The sequence below is a fragment of the Poecilia reticulata genome, linkage group LG5, assembly GCF_000633615.1.
Source record: "Poecilia reticulata strain Guanapo linkage group LG5, Guppy_female_1.0+MT, whole genome shotgun sequence".
Taxonomy (NCBI): Eukaryota; Metazoa; Chordata; class Actinopteri; order Cyprinodontiformes; family Poeciliidae; genus Poecilia; species Poecilia reticulata.
Genome location: NC_024335.1, coordinates 26,572,790 through 26,591,512, shown reverse-complemented (window position 1 = coordinate 26,591,512; position 18,723 = coordinate 26,572,790). Strand labels below are relative to the sequence as shown.

The 18,723-nt window shown below is 38.4% G+C and overlaps 1 protein-coding gene across 3 annotated transcripts; it reads left to right on the top strand.

The window, feature by feature from the left end:
• The first annotated feature begins 5,350 nt into the window (after window positions 1-5,350).
• On the top strand, window positions 5,351-17,402 carry os9 (OS9 endoplasmic reticulum lectin). 3 transcript variants are annotated; one of them, XM_008410148.1, is made up of 15 exons: window positions 5,351-5,549; window positions 5,934-6,116; window positions 7,325-7,388; window positions 8,035-8,111; window positions 8,487-8,585; window positions 8,837-9,038; window positions 9,239-9,388; window positions 9,519-9,637; window positions 10,904-10,952; window positions 11,121-11,200; window positions 11,295-11,498; window positions 12,186-12,381; window positions 12,744-12,911; window positions 13,274-13,383; window positions 15,019-17,402. In XM_008410148.1, exons 1-15 carry the CDS (start codon window positions 5,382-5,384, stop codon window positions 15,154-15,156), a joined length of 2,007 nt encoding a protein of 668 aa, XP_008408370.1. In that variant the 5' UTR covers window positions 5,351-5,381; the 3' UTR covers window positions 15,157-17,402. The 3 variants fall into 3 exon arrangements, with proteins under 3 accessions (XP_008408370.1, XP_008408369.1, XP_008408371.1); XM_008410147.2 differs by having other exon boundaries at window positions 11,118-11,200; XM_008410149.2 differs by lacking the exon at window positions 12,744-12,911 and having other exon boundaries at window positions 11,118-11,200.
• The last annotated feature ends 1,321 nt before the right edge of the window (window positions 17,403-18,723 follow it).

Here is an 18,723-nt window from a genome sequence, read left to right as displayed (position 1 = left end):
CATGTGTGGGGTTGCTTCTCAGCCAAGGGAGTCGGCTCTCTCACAGTCTGGCCTAAAAACACAGCCATGAATAAAGAATGGTACCAGAATGTCCTCCGAGAGCAACTTCTCCCAACGGTCCAAGAGCAGTTTGGTGATGAACAATGATGAACAGCATGATGGAGCACCTTGCCATAAAGCAAAGGTGATAACTAACTGGCTCAGGGAACAAAACAGAGARATTTTGGGTCCATGGCCTRGAAACTCCCCAGATCTTAATCCCATTGAAAACTTGTGGTCAATCATCAAGAGACGGGTGGACAAACAAAAACCTAGGAATTCTGACAAAATGCAAACATTGATTGTGCAAGAATGGACTGCTATCAGTCAGGATTTGGTCCAGAAGTTGATTGAGAGCATGCCAGGGAGAATTGCAGAGGTCCTGAAGAAGAGGGGTCAACACTGCAAATATTGACTTGCTGCATTAACTCATTCTGTCAATAAAAGCTTTTGTTACTCATAATATGATTGCAATTGTATTTCTGTATGTGATGAAAACATCTGACATACACACATGAAAACCAGAGGGCAACAGGTCATGTGAAAATATAATATTTGTGTTATTCTCAAAACTTTTGGCCATGACTGTATATTTTAATGTGTTTTCATGTTGGCAAACAGCAACCACAGACCATCGTGGTTCTTCGTGCACCCTTTGGGTTGTAGGACGTCTCATCAGTGTTCGTCTTCCTGCCAGTCGGTGTTTACCTTCAGGATGTCCAGAGACCTTCACCTTTCTGGAGCAGGAATCACATGAATCAGGAGTATTTCATCAGCAATATGCTGATGAAACATTTCTGATAAAAAAAAAAAATGTGTCTGATGTTCTTACAGAGTTGAAGTGCATTAACAATCTGTTGTTTTTAACTTCTCAATACGTTTAATTATGATTCACCTGATGTCCAAGTTATACTGGGAACAAATAAAGCTTTATTCCTTCTAATCCGACTGGTTCCTCTTCCATGTTTTCACATTTTTAACACTAAGAATTAAAAGTTTAAACTCAGTCTTAATTATCACTAATTAAGGTTACAGGTTTTGGATACATTTTCTCACTTTCTTACATTGAAGATTCTGCAGGAAGACAGATAAACAGTGAGTGGATAGAATGATGTTGTATTAACTAGAAACTAACAAACATGATTTGTATTTTGGGTTCTTGTTAATTGCAACCCTGATAATAATGTCAAAATGTTTGGTTTGCTGAATAATGTATTCGGTTTTGGATGGCTTCATTGGTAATCTACAATGTTAAGTTCAATGAAATATTTATATAATATAATGTTATTTTCACTCTGGCTTAAGCTCCTCACATTTTGGGAGGATTGTATTAGGAGCTTGATATACACTACAGTAAGTACAATAATGTATGGAGTGAGCAGAAATAATGAGACTTTGTTCACTGAGACACAACAACTTTTATTTTTCTTTTGTTTGTCTCAACTCTCCCTGGAGCTCTGCCATCTCAGCTGGTAGCTGCTTCCTCCTGAAGGAGATCCAGGTGTTCTGATGGTTCTCCATCATGTCAGCCATGTTGCTCTCCTTCTGCTCCCTGGTGATCAGATGATATAGCGTATAGCACATAAATGTAGATAAATAACAGAGTTACTAATGTGGACGTTACATACACATATGGAATTATTTAAAACCGACATACAACACTTTTTTTTTCATCCAGCTATACAGAATTATAAATAACTGGAATAGTTGTTTAAATTAAAGACAAAATATAATTACTTGTAAGTTTTAGACCTATGCAGGCATACAGCCATGGATAAAATACCACTATCGTTTTCTTCAGGTTTATTGTTCATTCTACAATTAATAATTCATAACAATTTGATTAGAGAACTGATATCTAGCCATTTTGCAATAGGATGTCATATAACATGTTTTATTATCTCACAAAGGGGGGAAACTCAAATGCAACAGCAAAATGAGAAACAATTGAAGCACGTAGATTCACACAAAGAAACAAAAGAAGGTAACATGCTGTACAATATTGAGTTCTTTATAACTGTAAAATGCAACTGTCTTCAGAAAATGTTTATGTAGTTTTTGAGCAATAAAAATACAGCAGACTTTATGTTTCAAATGTCTTCCATGACTGTATGCATGCAACCTTAAATGTAGTAAAAACCATTTAAGGTTTTTACTACATTTAAAACCTTAAATCTTATAAACCGATAAAGATAAAAGAACATCTAAAGTGCTGCGGTTCAAATCAGCCGCCACTGAAGTGAAGCGGGGATTTAAAAACCAATAAAAATAAAAATCACAGCAAGAAACCGAGACAGAATAAAAACACCAGTACCGATTAGAACAGTTCTTGTGCCTGCGTCGGAGCGATCGCTGATCTCCTCGCGGACGGAGTATCTTTTAAAATAAACGACTACAACCCCACAAGAGACAAAAACGAAGGACAGACAGTCCTTCGTTTTTGTATATATGTCTGGTATATACCAGACAGATATATCACCTGGCTGGAGAGCAGCAGCAGCGTTAGCTGCGTCTGAGTCGGTGTTCACCGAGGGGCAGCGTCGGCTCCGAAGCGGCTAACGAGGCTTTCCATTCTCTCCACTACGGTGACAAAAACGACTCATTCCTCACGGCTCCATCGAGCTGCCGCTGAATATTGAAATCCGATGCAAAGAAATAAAATGGCTAAGAAACATTCAATATTTGGACTGATTTCCCATAATTTCGCTCATGTATATAATGTACAGTGTTTTTTGTCACTAACTGTGTGTGTATCGTGTTTTGTGTGCGGAGGAGCGATTAGAAATTGCAGAGATCAGACTCGAGGTGAGGCAGGTCACCGCTGGGGGCGCTCATGTTCCCAGATATTGAGACTGCACAACTGCAGAGTAAGACACAGTGAGCTAGCCATGGAGCTAGCCACACAGTAAACAAGTAAAGTACAGCGATATATTTGTTTTCTTCTCTCTTCCGACGTCAACATGAAAGACTACATTTCTACACTTAAACAGTTTTCTAAAGTGGATTTTCAATTGAAGCAGGAGATGATAACTAAAGGAAGACCAACACCGGAGCTGAAAGTTTTACTTCAAGACAGTTTGATGATTCTCAAACAGAGCAGAGAAGACATGCTGAGGATAAACTTGGCTTTGGATGAAATATATTTTGTGCAGAATTAGGAGTGCATGGATTTCATTGATACGTAAAGATAAGACAGCAATAAGATGTTTTAGTTAAGTTTTTTTTTTTTATTAAATGTGCGTTTTGTGGGCTACAGTTAATGTTTAATTCAGTAAAGTAGAAGCGGTAGCTAATCTACCACAGCAATTATTTATTAATAAAACATTAAGCCTAAAACGTACTACAACAACAAACTAAAATGTTCTGTTCTGTGTGCAAAATTCTTGAATGTTTTTTTGTGTTAAATCCTAAAATATGAAGTGTTATTTTTGTCAGTTGCTATGGCAACGAGTCTGCGTAGCTTGGCGAATACAGATCACTTTGCTGTGGATCAGCACGAAATCAATACCTACATTTTTAAGTTTCACTGAGTTAACGCGGCTATGGATGACATGTAAAAGATTTGTCTTTTTGCCCCCCAGCATCGTATGCCTGCCCGAAATTTCCGTAGGTAGTATGCATGGTGTCTAAGTCATAAGTCAGTGTCTCACCAGCAATGAACATCACCGCACGTCACTGCTTCCATCACTTCCGTGTTGAGTTTCAAACTTTGCTCCTTCATTTTTCTTCTCTTTGCTGCTCCGTCTGTCCACGCCCTCAGCCAATCAGTGAACAGCAGTGAAGCTTGCCCGGCTGGCCGTGCTCCGAAGCAGGACCCTAAAAAGCAGGGCCAGCCCCGTAAAAAAGCAGGTGGAAACGCTAGGAAAGCGAGCGGAGCAGGTGTTATGCCCAGAAAAGCACGCCTGCCCAAATTTGCATCCCATGTCGCGGGAGCGCGCATCGCTGTAAGCTCTCGCATATTGACGAGGAAACGGATAAAAATATGACCGAAGAGGAAATTTTAAAGATAATTGTAACATTATCACGTTTCTCAACCGTGTAATCCCTAATACGGTGGGTTTTATTTCGCAAATTATTTGAAATAAATACKGTTTTTACACTTTTATTGACACATATGAGTCGAACTTTTTTTTCAGTCCGTGTCTGTTGTAAACGTTCTCCRCAAATGGTTTGAAATTCTCTGCTTTGTCTTTTGATACCATAATAGCTCAAAAGCATTGCAACAGAGACCCATTATGTAGAACATTTTATATCATGCTTCACTTCTAGTCTGTTAATGTAGGAGGAAATGCAACTTAATTTATGAGCCTGAAAATATTTGCATCCGTCTTGTTGATATGAAACTTATAGCATTAGCTCAGAGAACAAGTGTCATTACGTAGAAGAGATTAAATCATTTCAGCTCTTTATTTCCCCCAATTAGCACAGGGATGCATGTTTTGGCAATATAGATTTTGAGCCTGCCACAATATGCATCCCTTCTCTATTCCCCTCAAATATTACAAATATCTTTAAAATTTCCTCTTCGGTCATATTTTTATCCGTTTCCTCGTCAATATGCGAGAGCTTAGAGCGATGCGCGCTCCCGCGACAGGGTATGCAAATTTGGGCAGGCGTGCTTTTCTGGGCATAACAGAACAGAAAAGCACTTACTCGGTAAATGGGCCAAGTCGAGCCGGTGGAAAAGGGGCATTATTAAACAAGAAAACAAAGGGAAAATCTGATTTGTAGAACCAAATCTGATTTGGTTTTGTCCCCCTTTTTGGATGAATGTGATGAGGTAGAGGGGAAAAAACAAGCAAGATGGAATATGTCAGGTCACAGTCTAGACTCAGACCTACCCAAAACTTTATAAAACTCCATGTGTTGCAGCTAAACTCTCATATAGACAATGTGTGTGGATAAATCAAGGAAGGGAGGAAGAGAAAAGGAAACAGGAGGCAGAGTGGGAGAAGAGATTGGTAAGAAAGGGAGTCGGTGAAAACTACACTTAATTAAATTGTGGATCCAGACAGTCTAAAATGTGGCATATTCAAAACAGCAAAACATACAGCCCAAGTGGTTATGCGTGCCTCTCTCCAAAAACGTGTGTTAATTTTATAAAAAGACAAACGCCGAAAGCTAATCGTGTCTGCTGAAGGGGCGGTGTCCACAGCGCCGCCCCTTCAAAATCTGACCCAGTCTTTCAAACAAACACACCTCGGAAACGTAAAGCCCGCTGACGAACAGGAATGTGGTCCAATGACAGCACAGGATTTATTTCAGTGACCAATCAGCGTCTACCATGTCAGGCGTTGTGTGTTTGGTTGCCAGCGGAGCGCCAGAGGGAGGAGGCGGTGGTTATGATCAGAGGTTTAACGATGGCGGCTTCCTCCGTACGGTGGCTGAAGAGACTGTGCCTTGTTGTTTTGATATGTCCCCTCTTTGTCTCAGCCTTTTTGAACTTAGAGGAGCTCAATGAAATGAAATATGGGATTCAAATTCTTTCCGACCCCGTCATCTTGGGGCAGGTGAGTCAAGGCGTTTCAGACGCTAACGGTAACATGTAGCACTTTGGCTAGGACGAAAGCTACTGTTTTTAGCGATTTTGTTTTTGTATAGTCGTAATTGTTAACGTACGCCAAGACTGTTGGTTCGTTTGGATTTAAGACATTTTCTTAAATCTTGACCTGGAGATTAACGAAGTAGTTGTGAGTTTGCGCTGTTGCAATGCGCAGCTCATTGCAACAGCTGTCACTACATCTTTTACAAAGGTAGCTTCTCTATTTCCACTGTGTTTACATCACAAACACTTAACTGTTTGCAAACCACCAAGATTGCTTGCTAAAAATCAATGTTCAGTGTGTATATTAAAAGCTAAAACAGTTGTTGGGGCTGTCTTCTTAATGTTTTAGACCAAGACAGAGGAGGTCATGATGGTGTCCAATAAATACAAGCAGCTCTATGAATGTCGACTTCCAGCCCAGGCGGTCCGGTTTCATCAGGATCCAGCTTCTGAACCCGACTCGCAGGGCTACACTGGACCAGACATCCCGGAGCTGCTGAGGCCAATGCACAAAGCCCCTTGTCTTGTGAAGGTTGGTGCTTAAACGTATCTGTGTCTGCCTCTGCTTATCTGTGTAATCCAGTTATCAGATGCTCAACCTGTTAATTAATAAAGCGATTAGAAAGCGTTCGTTTCAAACTACAGCACAGTGATAGTGGCTCACAGTTGAGCTTTTGCTGGAAAATAGTTTAATACATGTGCTATTGCACATGTTGCTCTTACACTGACTAATAAATGTTTATGATTTTTTGCAACTTTACTGCTTATACATTTTTTCATACAGAGGTGCCTCAGTGTAATGGGAACTACTAGTTCTGTAATTGTACTACTACCTCTTTGGATTTGGTTACTATTTCTACAAGATAACACCATTTCCTGTAACCCGAATTGTTTTACTGTTGCTTTTATCTTTAAAACAAAAATGATGCAAGGTTGGCAGGCATAATGCTTTTCTTTTCTTGGAAACAGTACATAGTATCTTAGTATATAACACATTTTCCTTGAAAAATCAAGAATTTGGTTGAAGTCTTTTCCAGATCCGGACAAGTATGGAAAAGGAAAAAGTCTTGTGCTGTTAGATTTGTATTCTCTGTTCTTTTTACCTATATGATAAACATACCTTTGCAGTGTTTTTGTTGGTATTTTGTTAAAAAAAATACACATAATCCTCCTTAGCATAGATTTTCATAATTTATTTAACTAGATCTGGATTTCACTTTCATAACTGTCTTTGTTTTTCATTCAGTTTCTTTCAGTTCCTCCCTAAAAATCTACAGATGCAGACACATTTCCAGACTCTCATAGGTTTATTGGATAGATATTTTAGTCTTTAGTCATTAAGGTGGGAAAGATGTGGATACAATCACCTTTTGGAGAAGTAATGAACTATCAAGTTTAAAGTTGTCGGCTTTTAACAACAACAAAAAAGGAAGTTCTGGGGCGCCCCACATGCGGAGGCTATAGATCCACCCTGGATTCGATTCCTGACCTTGGAATCTTTGCTGCATGTCTCCCCCCTTCGCTCAATCCACATCTCTCGTCTGGCAGCTATCAACAGAGACAACAAAAATGAGGAAGTTTTGCAGTGAAGAAAAACGCAGTAGCCAGCATTTCCCCAGTTTTATGAGAAGACCTTCCAAGTTCACACAAAATTGTTTTTTTTGTGTGTATTTTTCTGTGTTCAGATGACAAAAGAAATGCTGCATTGAAAAGATAATCTACTGTCTTTGTTTATTGCAGACAAAGGACTGGTGGACATACGAGTTTTGTTACGGTCATCATATTAGACAGTATCACCTTGAAGGTAAAAACAATTCATTTCTTTAATTGACGAGCATAAATGTAAAGTAAAAAATATATGTTTTTCTCTGACCTAAATTTTTTCAGGTGAGTTAAACCAGGTGTGTCTCCAGTCGGTCCTCAACTGTTGGTACTCTACATGTTTTAGATTTCTCTCGGTGGTGGTGACTACCTGCTAAAGCATGTTAATGTTCTGCAGAAGCCTGCTACAGGCCTCCATTTGACACCATTTGATCCACTTGTGTTGATTCAGAGAGAGAACTAAAACATGGAGGACACCAGCCTTTGACTTCATACAATGCTGTAAACCAGGGACTCTTCTCTCATACGCTGCTCTGTTGGGTTATAACTTGGTGTCGGTTCCTTGCAGGATTGTGTTTAAATCATTCAGTTGCTTTTTAAAAAAAAATCAGAATTGTCAAAGAATATGAAAGAGATCCTGCTTTAAATTATATATGAATGTTTTGAACAAAGTTCTGAGATGCCACCAAACAATTATTAATAATCATTAATAATTAAATTTATTACAGTAATGTTTGTCTGAGCTCTCATGTTGGTGTGAAAACCTCTTTTTCCAGAGGAATGTTTTGTTTTCTTTTTAAACCTACATTGCCAATGAAACCTGTTTGACAAACGTGTTTTCTTCTCAGACTCAGAAATCAAAGGGGATGTTCTCTTTCTGGGACACTATGAGTCTGAATTTGATTGGAACAATGAAACAGCAAAGGTGAGACTCACCTTTTCTTGTATGAATTGCAGTTTTTTTAAAAAAAAAGTTTTTTTTTAAAAAAAAGTTTTTTTTAAAAAGTTTTTTTTTTAAAAAAAAACTTTTTTTTTTTAAAAAAAAAAGTTGTTTTTTTTTTTTTTAAATGAAGTCGATGTGAAAAAAATTGTGAAAACATTTATTAATTGTAATTTTTGTTGTGGAAACTGTAAAGGTATCAGAGACACGACTCAAGACAAAATGCATCCCACAGTTGTAACACGATAAAATAGGAACATAGTACATTTGATACTTTTTCAAGGCACTGAGTGTCTTGCGTGTTTCTTTTAATAATCATCTCTAACACATCATGTTACAGCATATCTCTTCATCTTGCAGGCCTCTAAACAGCACAAACTGAAACGATACCACAGCCAGACCTATGTAAATGGGTCCAAGTGTGACCTAAATGGAAATCCTAGAGAGACCGAAGTCCGGGTGAGACATCTAAATTTACAAAATGATTGTAATATGAGTAACCCAAGTAGCTGTGGTCAAAAAGGGCTTGCGTCCTATTTGCAGTTTCTTTTACATCCAGATTTATTTATGTGTAAAACTGAGCACGACTGAATAAGCACCTTGTGTAACTTTCAAATGTTTGTAGGCTTCCCTTACAATGGGCTCAGAAGTTCCTTTTATTCTCCTGTGTTGTCACAATCTGACTCTATTATTGACTCTACTATTTCCAGTTTGTATGTGAAGATGGCTCGAGTGACTACGTCGCCCGTGTGGACGAGCCACAGTCGTGCCGCTACGTGTTGACAGTTCACACCAGTCGCACCTGCCAGCATCCGTTTCTGCGCCCGCCGTCCTCCTCCAAGCCGCAGGGCATCGTGTGCCAGCCGGCTCTGAGTGCACAACAGTACATGGATTATGTGAAGGCTCAAGTCTGTGAGTGAACACAAACACCAGGTTCACAATGCAGGAACATATTTCATTTATTTATTTTTTTGCTTTATATTGGTGCAGTAGCAGTATGGTTATATAGAGTGAAATAATCTGTCTAATTTATCCGTTATTTACAAGTGTGAAACATAACAGGATGCGTGACGACATGTCTGTTGCTGCTCTGTTCCTCCGACTGTTCCCAGCGGACACGAAGCGTAAAGTGGAGCAGATCTCCGAGGAGCTGAAGAATCTTGATGAGATGCTGGCTGGTAATGAAGGCGCAGATGGGACAGTCGAGGTAACGGCAGAGGAGACCACTCCTACACCAAACAGCCACCAAGATACGTCAAATGGTAAAACGCAAACTCAAAGAACTTGGACAATATTTTTCAGCTACATATATTAAAATAACATATTATTCAGGATGCAAATTGTAGTATTTTTCTTATTTACAAAGATGTATGTCTGTTTTCTGTCTTTAAGCGGGAAATTCCGATGCGACTCAAGATACACCGTCAGAAGAGACGGATGATGCTGATTTTTGGGAAGGAGTGACAAAACCTGGAAAATTAAAATCCACAGCTTCCCATCAAGACAAGGAGGTACTGAATGATACAGCGACACCAAGATTAAACGTTGAGAAAAATCACACGTTTTTCATGCAAATTTATTATGAGTTTGTTGCAAATTTTCTGTGGAAATGGTCAAAAACATTGGGTTTAAGAGATGCTAACTCCCACCAGTAGGTGGTAGTATTTCTTACCTCTGCTTCTCTGCTGCCACAGCATTTGTTGATGTCAAGTTATAGTGTGACTGACATGGCAAGCAACAAAAAGTCCCATTTGCATTTGCTATATTTGCATTTTAAATGCAAATATAGCAAAATTCCATGCAAATCTTTCTAAAGTGGCACCACAAAAATCACTGATTTTGATTTTAAATAATCACAAAAACAACTTTGGAGGGACTGATTAAAGTAGTTCTTGTTTCAATTTACAGTTTCACTTATCAGGATGTAATAAAAAAATATATATCAGATCCTATCCAGTATAAAACAGATTTATTTACTTTTGGAGAAATTGGCAGAGAGTCAGTAATGTTTTTTTGTTTGTTTGTTTTTTTTAAAGCATATTGCTTGTTCAGGATGAAATGAAAGAATAAAGTAGCAGTTTGGTGCTGCAGATTATGTCCAACGTATTTACCGATAATAGAAATATATTGACCTCAGTAAAAATATGTTTCAGTAGTTTTCTTGAGCATACAAATACTTACCTTTCCAATACAAAATAGAAAAATATAAGATTATTAATCTTAATGCTGTTCTTCAATCCAGAGACTTTGTAAAGGCTTCACCAAACTTTTGTTTTTTTGTCAGAAAGTTTGTTCACGTGAAAAACAACCAACATCCTCCATAAACCTTCTTACTGAAACATTCAGGAGGAGTACAGCTCACTACTTAAATTTGCTGTGATGTATTTTCACATATTTTTTGATGTATTTTCGACTTCCTGTGTATTTGAACTGTAAACTGAAGGTTTTATTCAAAGTTTAGTGCAATTTTGCAGCCTTGACACTCCAACTTTCCTTTTCTGTTTGTTTATTTCATTTGTCTCAGTGCACACTCCAAATCTTCAGTAGGAAATCACAGGGAGGCTGCATCAGATGTTGTTTGTGCTATAATATTTTTTAATCTGACTAAAACACATAAAATCATTTGACAAACAAGCTACATTTTCTCATTATAGAAACCCTCATATCTCCTTTTTAAAAATTATTTTTGCACTTCCATTATTTACCACTAGGGTGTGGGATTTTTCTTTTTCTATTCAATCTTTCACGGCCGTAACTAAATGTTTTCCTTTTGAAAGGTGGTGAATGGCGACTATAACTCACTAGCAGACAATGAAGCAGAAGAAGGTACTGTTGTTTAAACAATGAAGAGTATAATTTATTACTATTCAGGTCACTGATTTACAACCATAAACTTTTAAACATATGTTTTACTTGTAACTTATGTCTTAGAACCATATATGTCTACGTACCCTGTGGTCATGGTTTATGTGATTTTATGTTTCCTTTAAGCAGAACGATTCAACTTTAAAATCATCACAGACCCAGCAGATCTGATGAAATTTGTTCAACACCTTAAGGAGAGCAACAGGAAGGTCAGGACTTTCCCCACATCTCGTTTTCTCCATTTCCTTGTTTTTGTGTGGTGCAGAGAATAAACTTTGCAATACATAAATCCTTTTGCTACAGAAAGCAGAAAACCAGGCTGAAAATAGAGAAGAGAAATCAACAGGCGACAGGCATCCAGGGAAACTCAGGGGGGAGGAGAGAGACGAAGACGAGAACTTGCTGGAGGAGTTCGAGGATGAGATGTCCGACCTCTCTGTGCCTTCTGAGAAGATAGAAGAGATAAAAGAAGAAATGCAGAAGGAGTTTGACAACATCATAGATGAGGTTTGAACCCTAAGATAAACCTTACACTACATTAGACACGGCAGACAATTAAGACCCAAATCTGTTTGTTTTTTTTGTTTTTTTTCCCCAAATGTGACATTCATCAGATTTTTTTTTCACACACAATTCAGATTTTTCCACCCCTCAAACAAATTGAGTTGTGCGATGCGTGTCTGATTGTTTTCAAAGTGTCTGCAGTCTGAAGAGTCATGTTTCTCTTTCTGTTATTGATCATAATTCTGCTTCCTTCGTGTTGTTTTATCATCTCCCATTGCTTTAAATTGATCTGGTGATTCTGGCATTTGTTATAACATTTCAAATTTAAAAGTACTTTATCGATCCCAAAGGAACATTTTTACGTGTAATAGATCCAGTTTCTAAATGAAATTATTTAAATAAATAAATGTCACCCTAACTCGTATTAATTCACCTGCACACTTCACTTCACACTTAGTCTGTGACATTTACCGTCTTCTTCTGCGCATGCGAGTCGTTTTAGCTTTGTAAAACTTTCACACCCAAGTCCTATTGCAGTCGCATCATTCGGTAATAATATGGGGACAAAAATTGAACTTAAAAAAATAAGTTGTAATTGAGCATCAAGACCTGCAGTGTGAATGTTGCCTCAGAGATCTAATTTGTGGCATTTAAGCGAAACTGAATGTCATCAATGTGTTTATGTTGCAGGCCCAGCAGGAGCTGGAAACCGAGGGTCTTAAAGGAGAGTTTGATCGCACTCAGGCAACACAGGCTCTGGAGACGACTTTGGATAAGTTACTGGATCATCTGGAGGAGAAGGACGTTGAAGACGCCCAGCAGCAGAAGGTCCAACGGACCAGCGACCCGAGTAGAGGCAGCCCCAGCCTGGCTCCTCAGCAGCCAGGTAACCGCCACGGGCCTGAAGCCCTGGGCCGCCGTCATCCTGTGCATGTCTGTCATCATCACAACCATTCATGATCACCCGTTATATTCTTCATCTCAGAAAACGGAGATGCAAAAATAAGAGATGTTCTCAGATTAAACTCTTAGTCGGTTTGGGGTCTTTTGCTGCCATTAATTTAGATGTGGGTGACTTAGTTTTCATCAATAAACTCAAAACTGAAATGAATGAAAGCAAACCCATTGACCTGAATTCGCCGCGCCACAGAAATGTTCCTGAAAAGTTTATTTGGCGCCTTCGGCCTGTGACGCTGCTGACGGGTTTTGAGGTGAATTGTCTCTTCTGTCCCTCTCTTGTCACCTCAGACCAAGCAGCTGACGACCACGTTAAGATCAAAATTACTAAGTATAAGACGGGCAGCAGCCCTGATGGTGAGGTCAAAGTTGAGGAGATGGGCGAAGGAGACCCCCAGTGGCAGCACATAAAGGACGTGGTTAAAGAACAGCTAGAGAAGGCAGGACTGAAGGCTGAAGGTATGAAGGGGCAGTGCGGCGACACACACAGCCTTTTATCTTTTCCATCGCCTGTCTTTAGCTTTATTGCTATCTGTCTCCTTCTGTCTTTATCTTTACATCTTTTATAGTAATTTTCCGTAACAGCTTAGCCATGAAAATGGCGACAAATCCTCTCTGTGCTTCTTCAAAATGGAAATAGACGGCAGCTGTAAGCCGAAGCTTGTTTAAAAGATATTTGGAGATGAAGGGTTTGTCATTTCTGTGTCTCCTTTCATCCGCTCTTCTGTTCGCTCCATTCATCCGTATTAATCTGTCATTCAGCTGTGTTGCTCTTGAACTGTCTGGGTGATCGTGTTTTTATCCTTGTGTCCTTGTTAAAGGTAAAATTGAGGTGAAGATTTTGACACGAAAGAATGCAGAGGATACAGGCGATCAGTGGCTGACTGAAGAAGACACCAAGTCCTTCAGGGAGCTGCTCATAAACCTCTTGGTAATTTACCCATAAGTCACTGTACCTAAATTTAAACACTTTGTTTGAAACGGGCTGTGGAGTTTACAGACTGAGTCACTGAATTAGATTATTATTGAAAAACTCAATTTAGTTTCACAGGAAAATTAAAGAGAGCATCTTTGTGCCTCTAATGATCTTTATTTCCTTCTGGGAAATGCACTGATGATGGAGCGTATAATTTAACTTTATCTTAACAACAGTTACGATAAGATGAATATCATTTATGCAGGTAAAAATCACTTGAACAGCTTTGTATCATTTATGCTGACCTTAATCACAACATTCTGCTATTGTGTTTCACGCAGGAAACTCTAACGTTTCAAACCCTCAGAACCAACTGAGGTTTTCTCTCGGCTTAATTTGAAAACTAAAGTGAAAACTGAAACATAACGTGAGGCCATCATTTACCACAAAACTCCAAACCTCCAAGACCCAGATTAGACTCTAATCAAATGGTCCTGACTCCAGTTTTCATATTAGCTTTAATCTAAGTTGAAACAAATGTTTATTTAATGTCCCTTTGGATGGATAAAGTCTTTCTATTTTTTATTTTTTATTTTTTTAGGATCCAACCAACTCAAAGCTTACAGTTCCACACTCAGGATTAATGTGTGTCCAAATTCATAGAGGCAGAATTAAGTAACATCCTTGATTCAGATTGCAAATTATAAAGCGTCTCTGTGTGGATTATTCTGGTTTTCAGCAATACTTTATTTTATTTATTTTTTTGGTGTGGGGGGGCATTCTTAGAAAATAGGTGACTGTAAGTAGATCCTAATTCCTCTGACTGAGAAAAACTGAAGTCTTTCGTTTCTTGAAGTAGTTGGTGGATGCTTTCCATAGCTTGGACAATTTTATTTATTTTTTTTAAATCTACAAGCTGACTGATCCAGTTTGCGCACAAAGATGATTCTGCTTCAGCTTCAAGGTTCTTGCCCGGGCGCGATGTGGCGCAGAGTTCCTTCCCCTTTTCTCTGTCTGTTATTGCTGACATCACTGAGATTTAAAATGTGTAAAAACGGAAATCTTCTCTTTTACTATTACTTTTTAGGCATTACTTGGCTTCACAGTCAGTTAATCAGAGAGCTATTTTAGTTTGTTTTAACAGGGCTGCCACTAACAACTTTTTCTTTTTTTTAAAGGTAGAAATAGAGGTTGGTGTACTCCTGTGTAACATTCACCAAGTAACATTCACCAAAGGGGTCAAACTCCAGTCACTTAAGTCCAGTTTCTGGCACATCATGCTCACATAATGTTCAGCCAATGTTTACATCCAGATTTAATGCATGACTGTTCAGGCGTTTGAAAACAATTGGATGATTATCCGATGCAATACCACATATGGAAGTGGAACGAATCCTGATTTTATTTTGGAGTGAAAAGATCAGAATTGGGCCGTTCAGACTGCAGTGTAACAGTCACATATGGGCAAAAACAGCTAATTTGGTTTGCATTTGCCAGCGTTTGCTGTTGACTCTGGAGTCTGCATCGTGCCACTCCTCTGTGTTGAACCCGTAGAGATTTAGAAGCATGCACTTTTAACCAAATTTTAACTTTGCAAGTCACTCCACTAACACTGCATTTGTCTGATTTGTTTTTTGCTTTACTCCACAGACTGGAGGCACAGAGGAGGTCTATAAAGAGCAGAAGAGACAGCAGGAGCTTGAGAACAACTACAGGTTTGTATGGGGAGAAAGTCAAGAGGAAACCCAGTCATCGAGCACGTCGGACTCGGACGACGTGGACATTTGAGCTCATGGCGTACATTCACTGCCCCTGCTGCAATGAACTCCTGTGGAGACCAGTAGGTGGAGGGACTATAAACCATTACCACAGTTTGTTTGAAAAGCCTAATCAATTATTGCTGTTGAATCTGATAAGTGGTATGTAACTCCGCTGTTTGCACATTCAGAAAATAACTTAATGTGAACTGAAAAGGCAATAATGTCGGTGTTCAGACAACGTTCAGATGCTGCACAAAGTTTGCGTGAGCTGCACTTGTGCAGTTGAATGAAGTTATGCATTTTCCCTTTTTTGATGGGATTCAGTTTGTAGAAGGCCGACGGAACCTGATGGCATGAGGAGAATGTTTCTAGAAACATTTTCTGGCGTCGCTGAACATTTACATCGACTTCTGAAACTGCAATCAGTTCTGCGCCGTCTGCGATGCTGCCATTCACTTCAATTCTTACTTGATAATTTATCAGACGTGTGAAATTCTGTACCTTGCACTGCATATTTGTCATGCTGAAAAGTATACGATGACGAAGACGACAACAACAAGCAACGTTGAAACCGAACAAATTTAACGACAAAAATCACAATTATTCACAGCTGTATATTTTATTTGTTTTATTGAGTTTTATCTGACATATCAACACAGTGTAAAATCCAAAGTGAAAGGAAATGCACGTTGTTTTCAGAGGTGTTTAAGTAATTAAAATATACAAATTGTGGCTTGAATTTGTATTTAGTCTCTTGAGTTAATACAATGTTGATCCACAGTTTGTTTAAATTTTCGATTCAAGTCACTCCATCGGCTTGAAATATGACAAATGGCTTGAAATCAGAGAATGGAGCGGCTCTGTTGGTCTTGCCACAGCGTGTCAATCATATTTAAGTCTGCACTTTGGCCTGTTTGAGCTAGGTCATTTTATGGTGGCTCTGGCTGAAGGTTTAGGGTTGTTGCTTTACTGAACCTGTGCCGCCCCAGCCTCATTGCTGATGCATCCTGCAACCGTTTTTTTTTTGTTTTTTTTTTCCTGTTTGTATATTTAGCTCTACCACACTTCACATTAACTCTGCTCTGTCCCTGCAGAACAAAAACATTTCCATATAATTACTTTCACGTCACATTGATGTTGTGCTCGTTGTGTCGGTTTTCTATCACATATTGTCTAAAAAAATGAAGTTGTAGTCTCAACTCAGCAGACCACCTTCTCTCACATGTTCACTGGGTTCCTATCATGGCCTTTGGTGTACTTTAAACAGAGCTTCGTATGTCTTTTTTTTTTTTGTTATGCTTTTCTTCTTGCCATTTCCATGGGAAGTCTTGTGGAAATGATGACTTGTGGTTGTCTTGTCAATACATTCTCCCACCTGAGCTGTGGATGGCTGCAGCTCCTCCAGAATTACCAGTTAAATGCTCTGTTTGCCGGACCCGTCTTAGCTGTAGTTGTGCAGCACCTCTTCCATCTTCGGACGACTTGAATGGTGCTCTGCACTGGGTATTTTGTAACTTATCTCTGCTTTAAATTTCTCCACTACTTTATCTCTGACCCGTCGTCTGTCCTCTTTCTCTCTTCATGATGTTTGTTCACCAACAAACCTCTGAGGCCTTAAGAGAACAGCTGTATTTGTTGGGAGATTAAATCACACTCAAAACTGTTTACCAATTAGTTGCTTGTTTTTTTTTATTTAGGGATTTTAAAGTGAAAGAGGCAAAGCACTTTTCAGATTTGTATTTGAAATCCATTCGCATTTCTGTCTATTTCTCAAAAGTTTACAACTTGGTGTTGGTTGGTCACTTAAAATCCCAATAAGACACCTTCACGTTTGCGGCTATAACGTGACGAAACATGAAGCCGTTTAACAGATATGAATACTTCTGAGCGGCCCTGTGTATGTGCACAAACTCTTGCCCCAAATATGTATGATTTTTCTGCCAAATACAAATGAAAGGAACTCTAAACGGTTCGATGAACCATTGTCGTGCAGCAAGGTTTTCAAAGCATGTGTGTTTCTATTCGTTTGTGACAAAGATAGTTAATTTATATTAATTTAGCAAAATACATGCCACCATTTTCTGTAAAGTTCATCTTGTGAAATGAATGAATTCAGATTTGGATTTAAAGGGCTGAATTTGTATAGTTTGTGAATAATTCTGCTTCTTGGAGCTCTGTTTGTACATAATTGTCGATTATACATTAAATCGTTTCTGTTGTGTTTTAACACAAATTAAGTGGAGAATAAACTCCTTGAGTAAATGTGTTTAACAATACAGACTCTGTGCTTTTGTTATACAACTCCAAATTCAATGGTGGAATGGTATTTTATGTAAACTGGTTTAATTCGCATGGTAAGTGCATTCAGGTAATAGGGGTGTATTTCTTTACATAGTCTCTAAATTAGTGAAGAACCTAGCTTTGTTAGAGCTAATGAGTTTGCTGACTGTCAGCTACCGTATTTATAAAGCAAACAAAAAAAAGTCATCGGGCCAAAATGCTTTAGTTGTTTGACACGTCATCTTTCGCTTGCGCTCCGTCTTCCAATGGATTCAAAATTACTACATGTATTATGGTCCTTCGCAGTGCAAATCACCAGATAAGATCTCAAATTAAACCAGAAGTCGATATTGAAAGGAAAGTTCTGATCACTGAATCTCTAAATGTGATCATTGAAATTAAAGTAAAAGGGGAAAAAACAGGAAAACTCGCATCTGATGCAAATACTCCAAATGTTAGATTGTATAACCAGTCTCTACCCCAAACCTAATAAGAAACTGTTGGATTTCATACATAGATCTCTATTTAAGAACCAGTCAATTCTAGTGTAAATATGCTGCAATAATTGCACAGACATTTCAACATAGACTTGTGCAATGATGTACAATTATCTCCTAAATGTTAGTGTTTTTTGCTAATGTGTTCTACTTTGCTTTTTGGTTATTTTTAATGTTTGAGTATTTGTACTGTGCTATGCACAGCTCGAAGTGACGGTCTTAATTCTGTGTTGTTTTTTTTCCATTAAAATGTTGAAAACAAAAAAACTAAATTGGTGTTATAATGTTGCACAGTTGTCTTACAAAGCACTTTTGTATGGAAGTAAAATAAACTCATAGATTAGTTTTATTCGACTCCAAACACTCCATCGTTGGTGTTGACTTATTCAAACCCTAGTCAATATATTAGATTATTACCAATTTATTTCAGCAACTCCATCACTAGGTGTTTGCAATAGGGGACTTCCCATTTAATGAAAACACTAATCCGACCAGTTAAAAAAAACTAAACAAACCAAAAACATTTTAATACATACATTTTGTTTTAAGAAGTTTGATAGCGTTATTTTCCAAAACATATTGTGTGTGACAAGTCTCTCTGAAAAGCGTTCTGATTTATTACGACTGAAACTTTCCCCCAAAAGAGGGCGTGAAAGTTGCGCAAGGGCGAAGTACCCGGATGTCCTTAATCCATCCGCGGTACTTTACGTGTAACATATTTTAACATAAAATAGCAAAGCAAAAAAGTTTTTTTATTTTATTCGTTCAGGTTATTTGAAAACGTCTTTTGAACCCATTTTATATTAGATAAAAGTATC

Coding starts and splice junctions, on each gene's coding strand:
- os9 (XM_008410147.2), top strand. CDS start 5,382: ATGATCAGAGGTTTAACGATGGCGGCTTCCTCCGTACGGTGGCTGAAG. Junction 9,039..9,238: donor TTATGTGAAGGCTCAAGTCT/GTGAGTGAACAC, acceptor GACTGTTCCCAG/CGGACACGAAGCGTAAAGTG. Junction 10,953..11,117: donor AGACAATGAAGCAGAAGAAG/GTACTGTTGTTT, acceptor GTTTCCTTTAAG/CAGAACGATTCAACTTTAAA.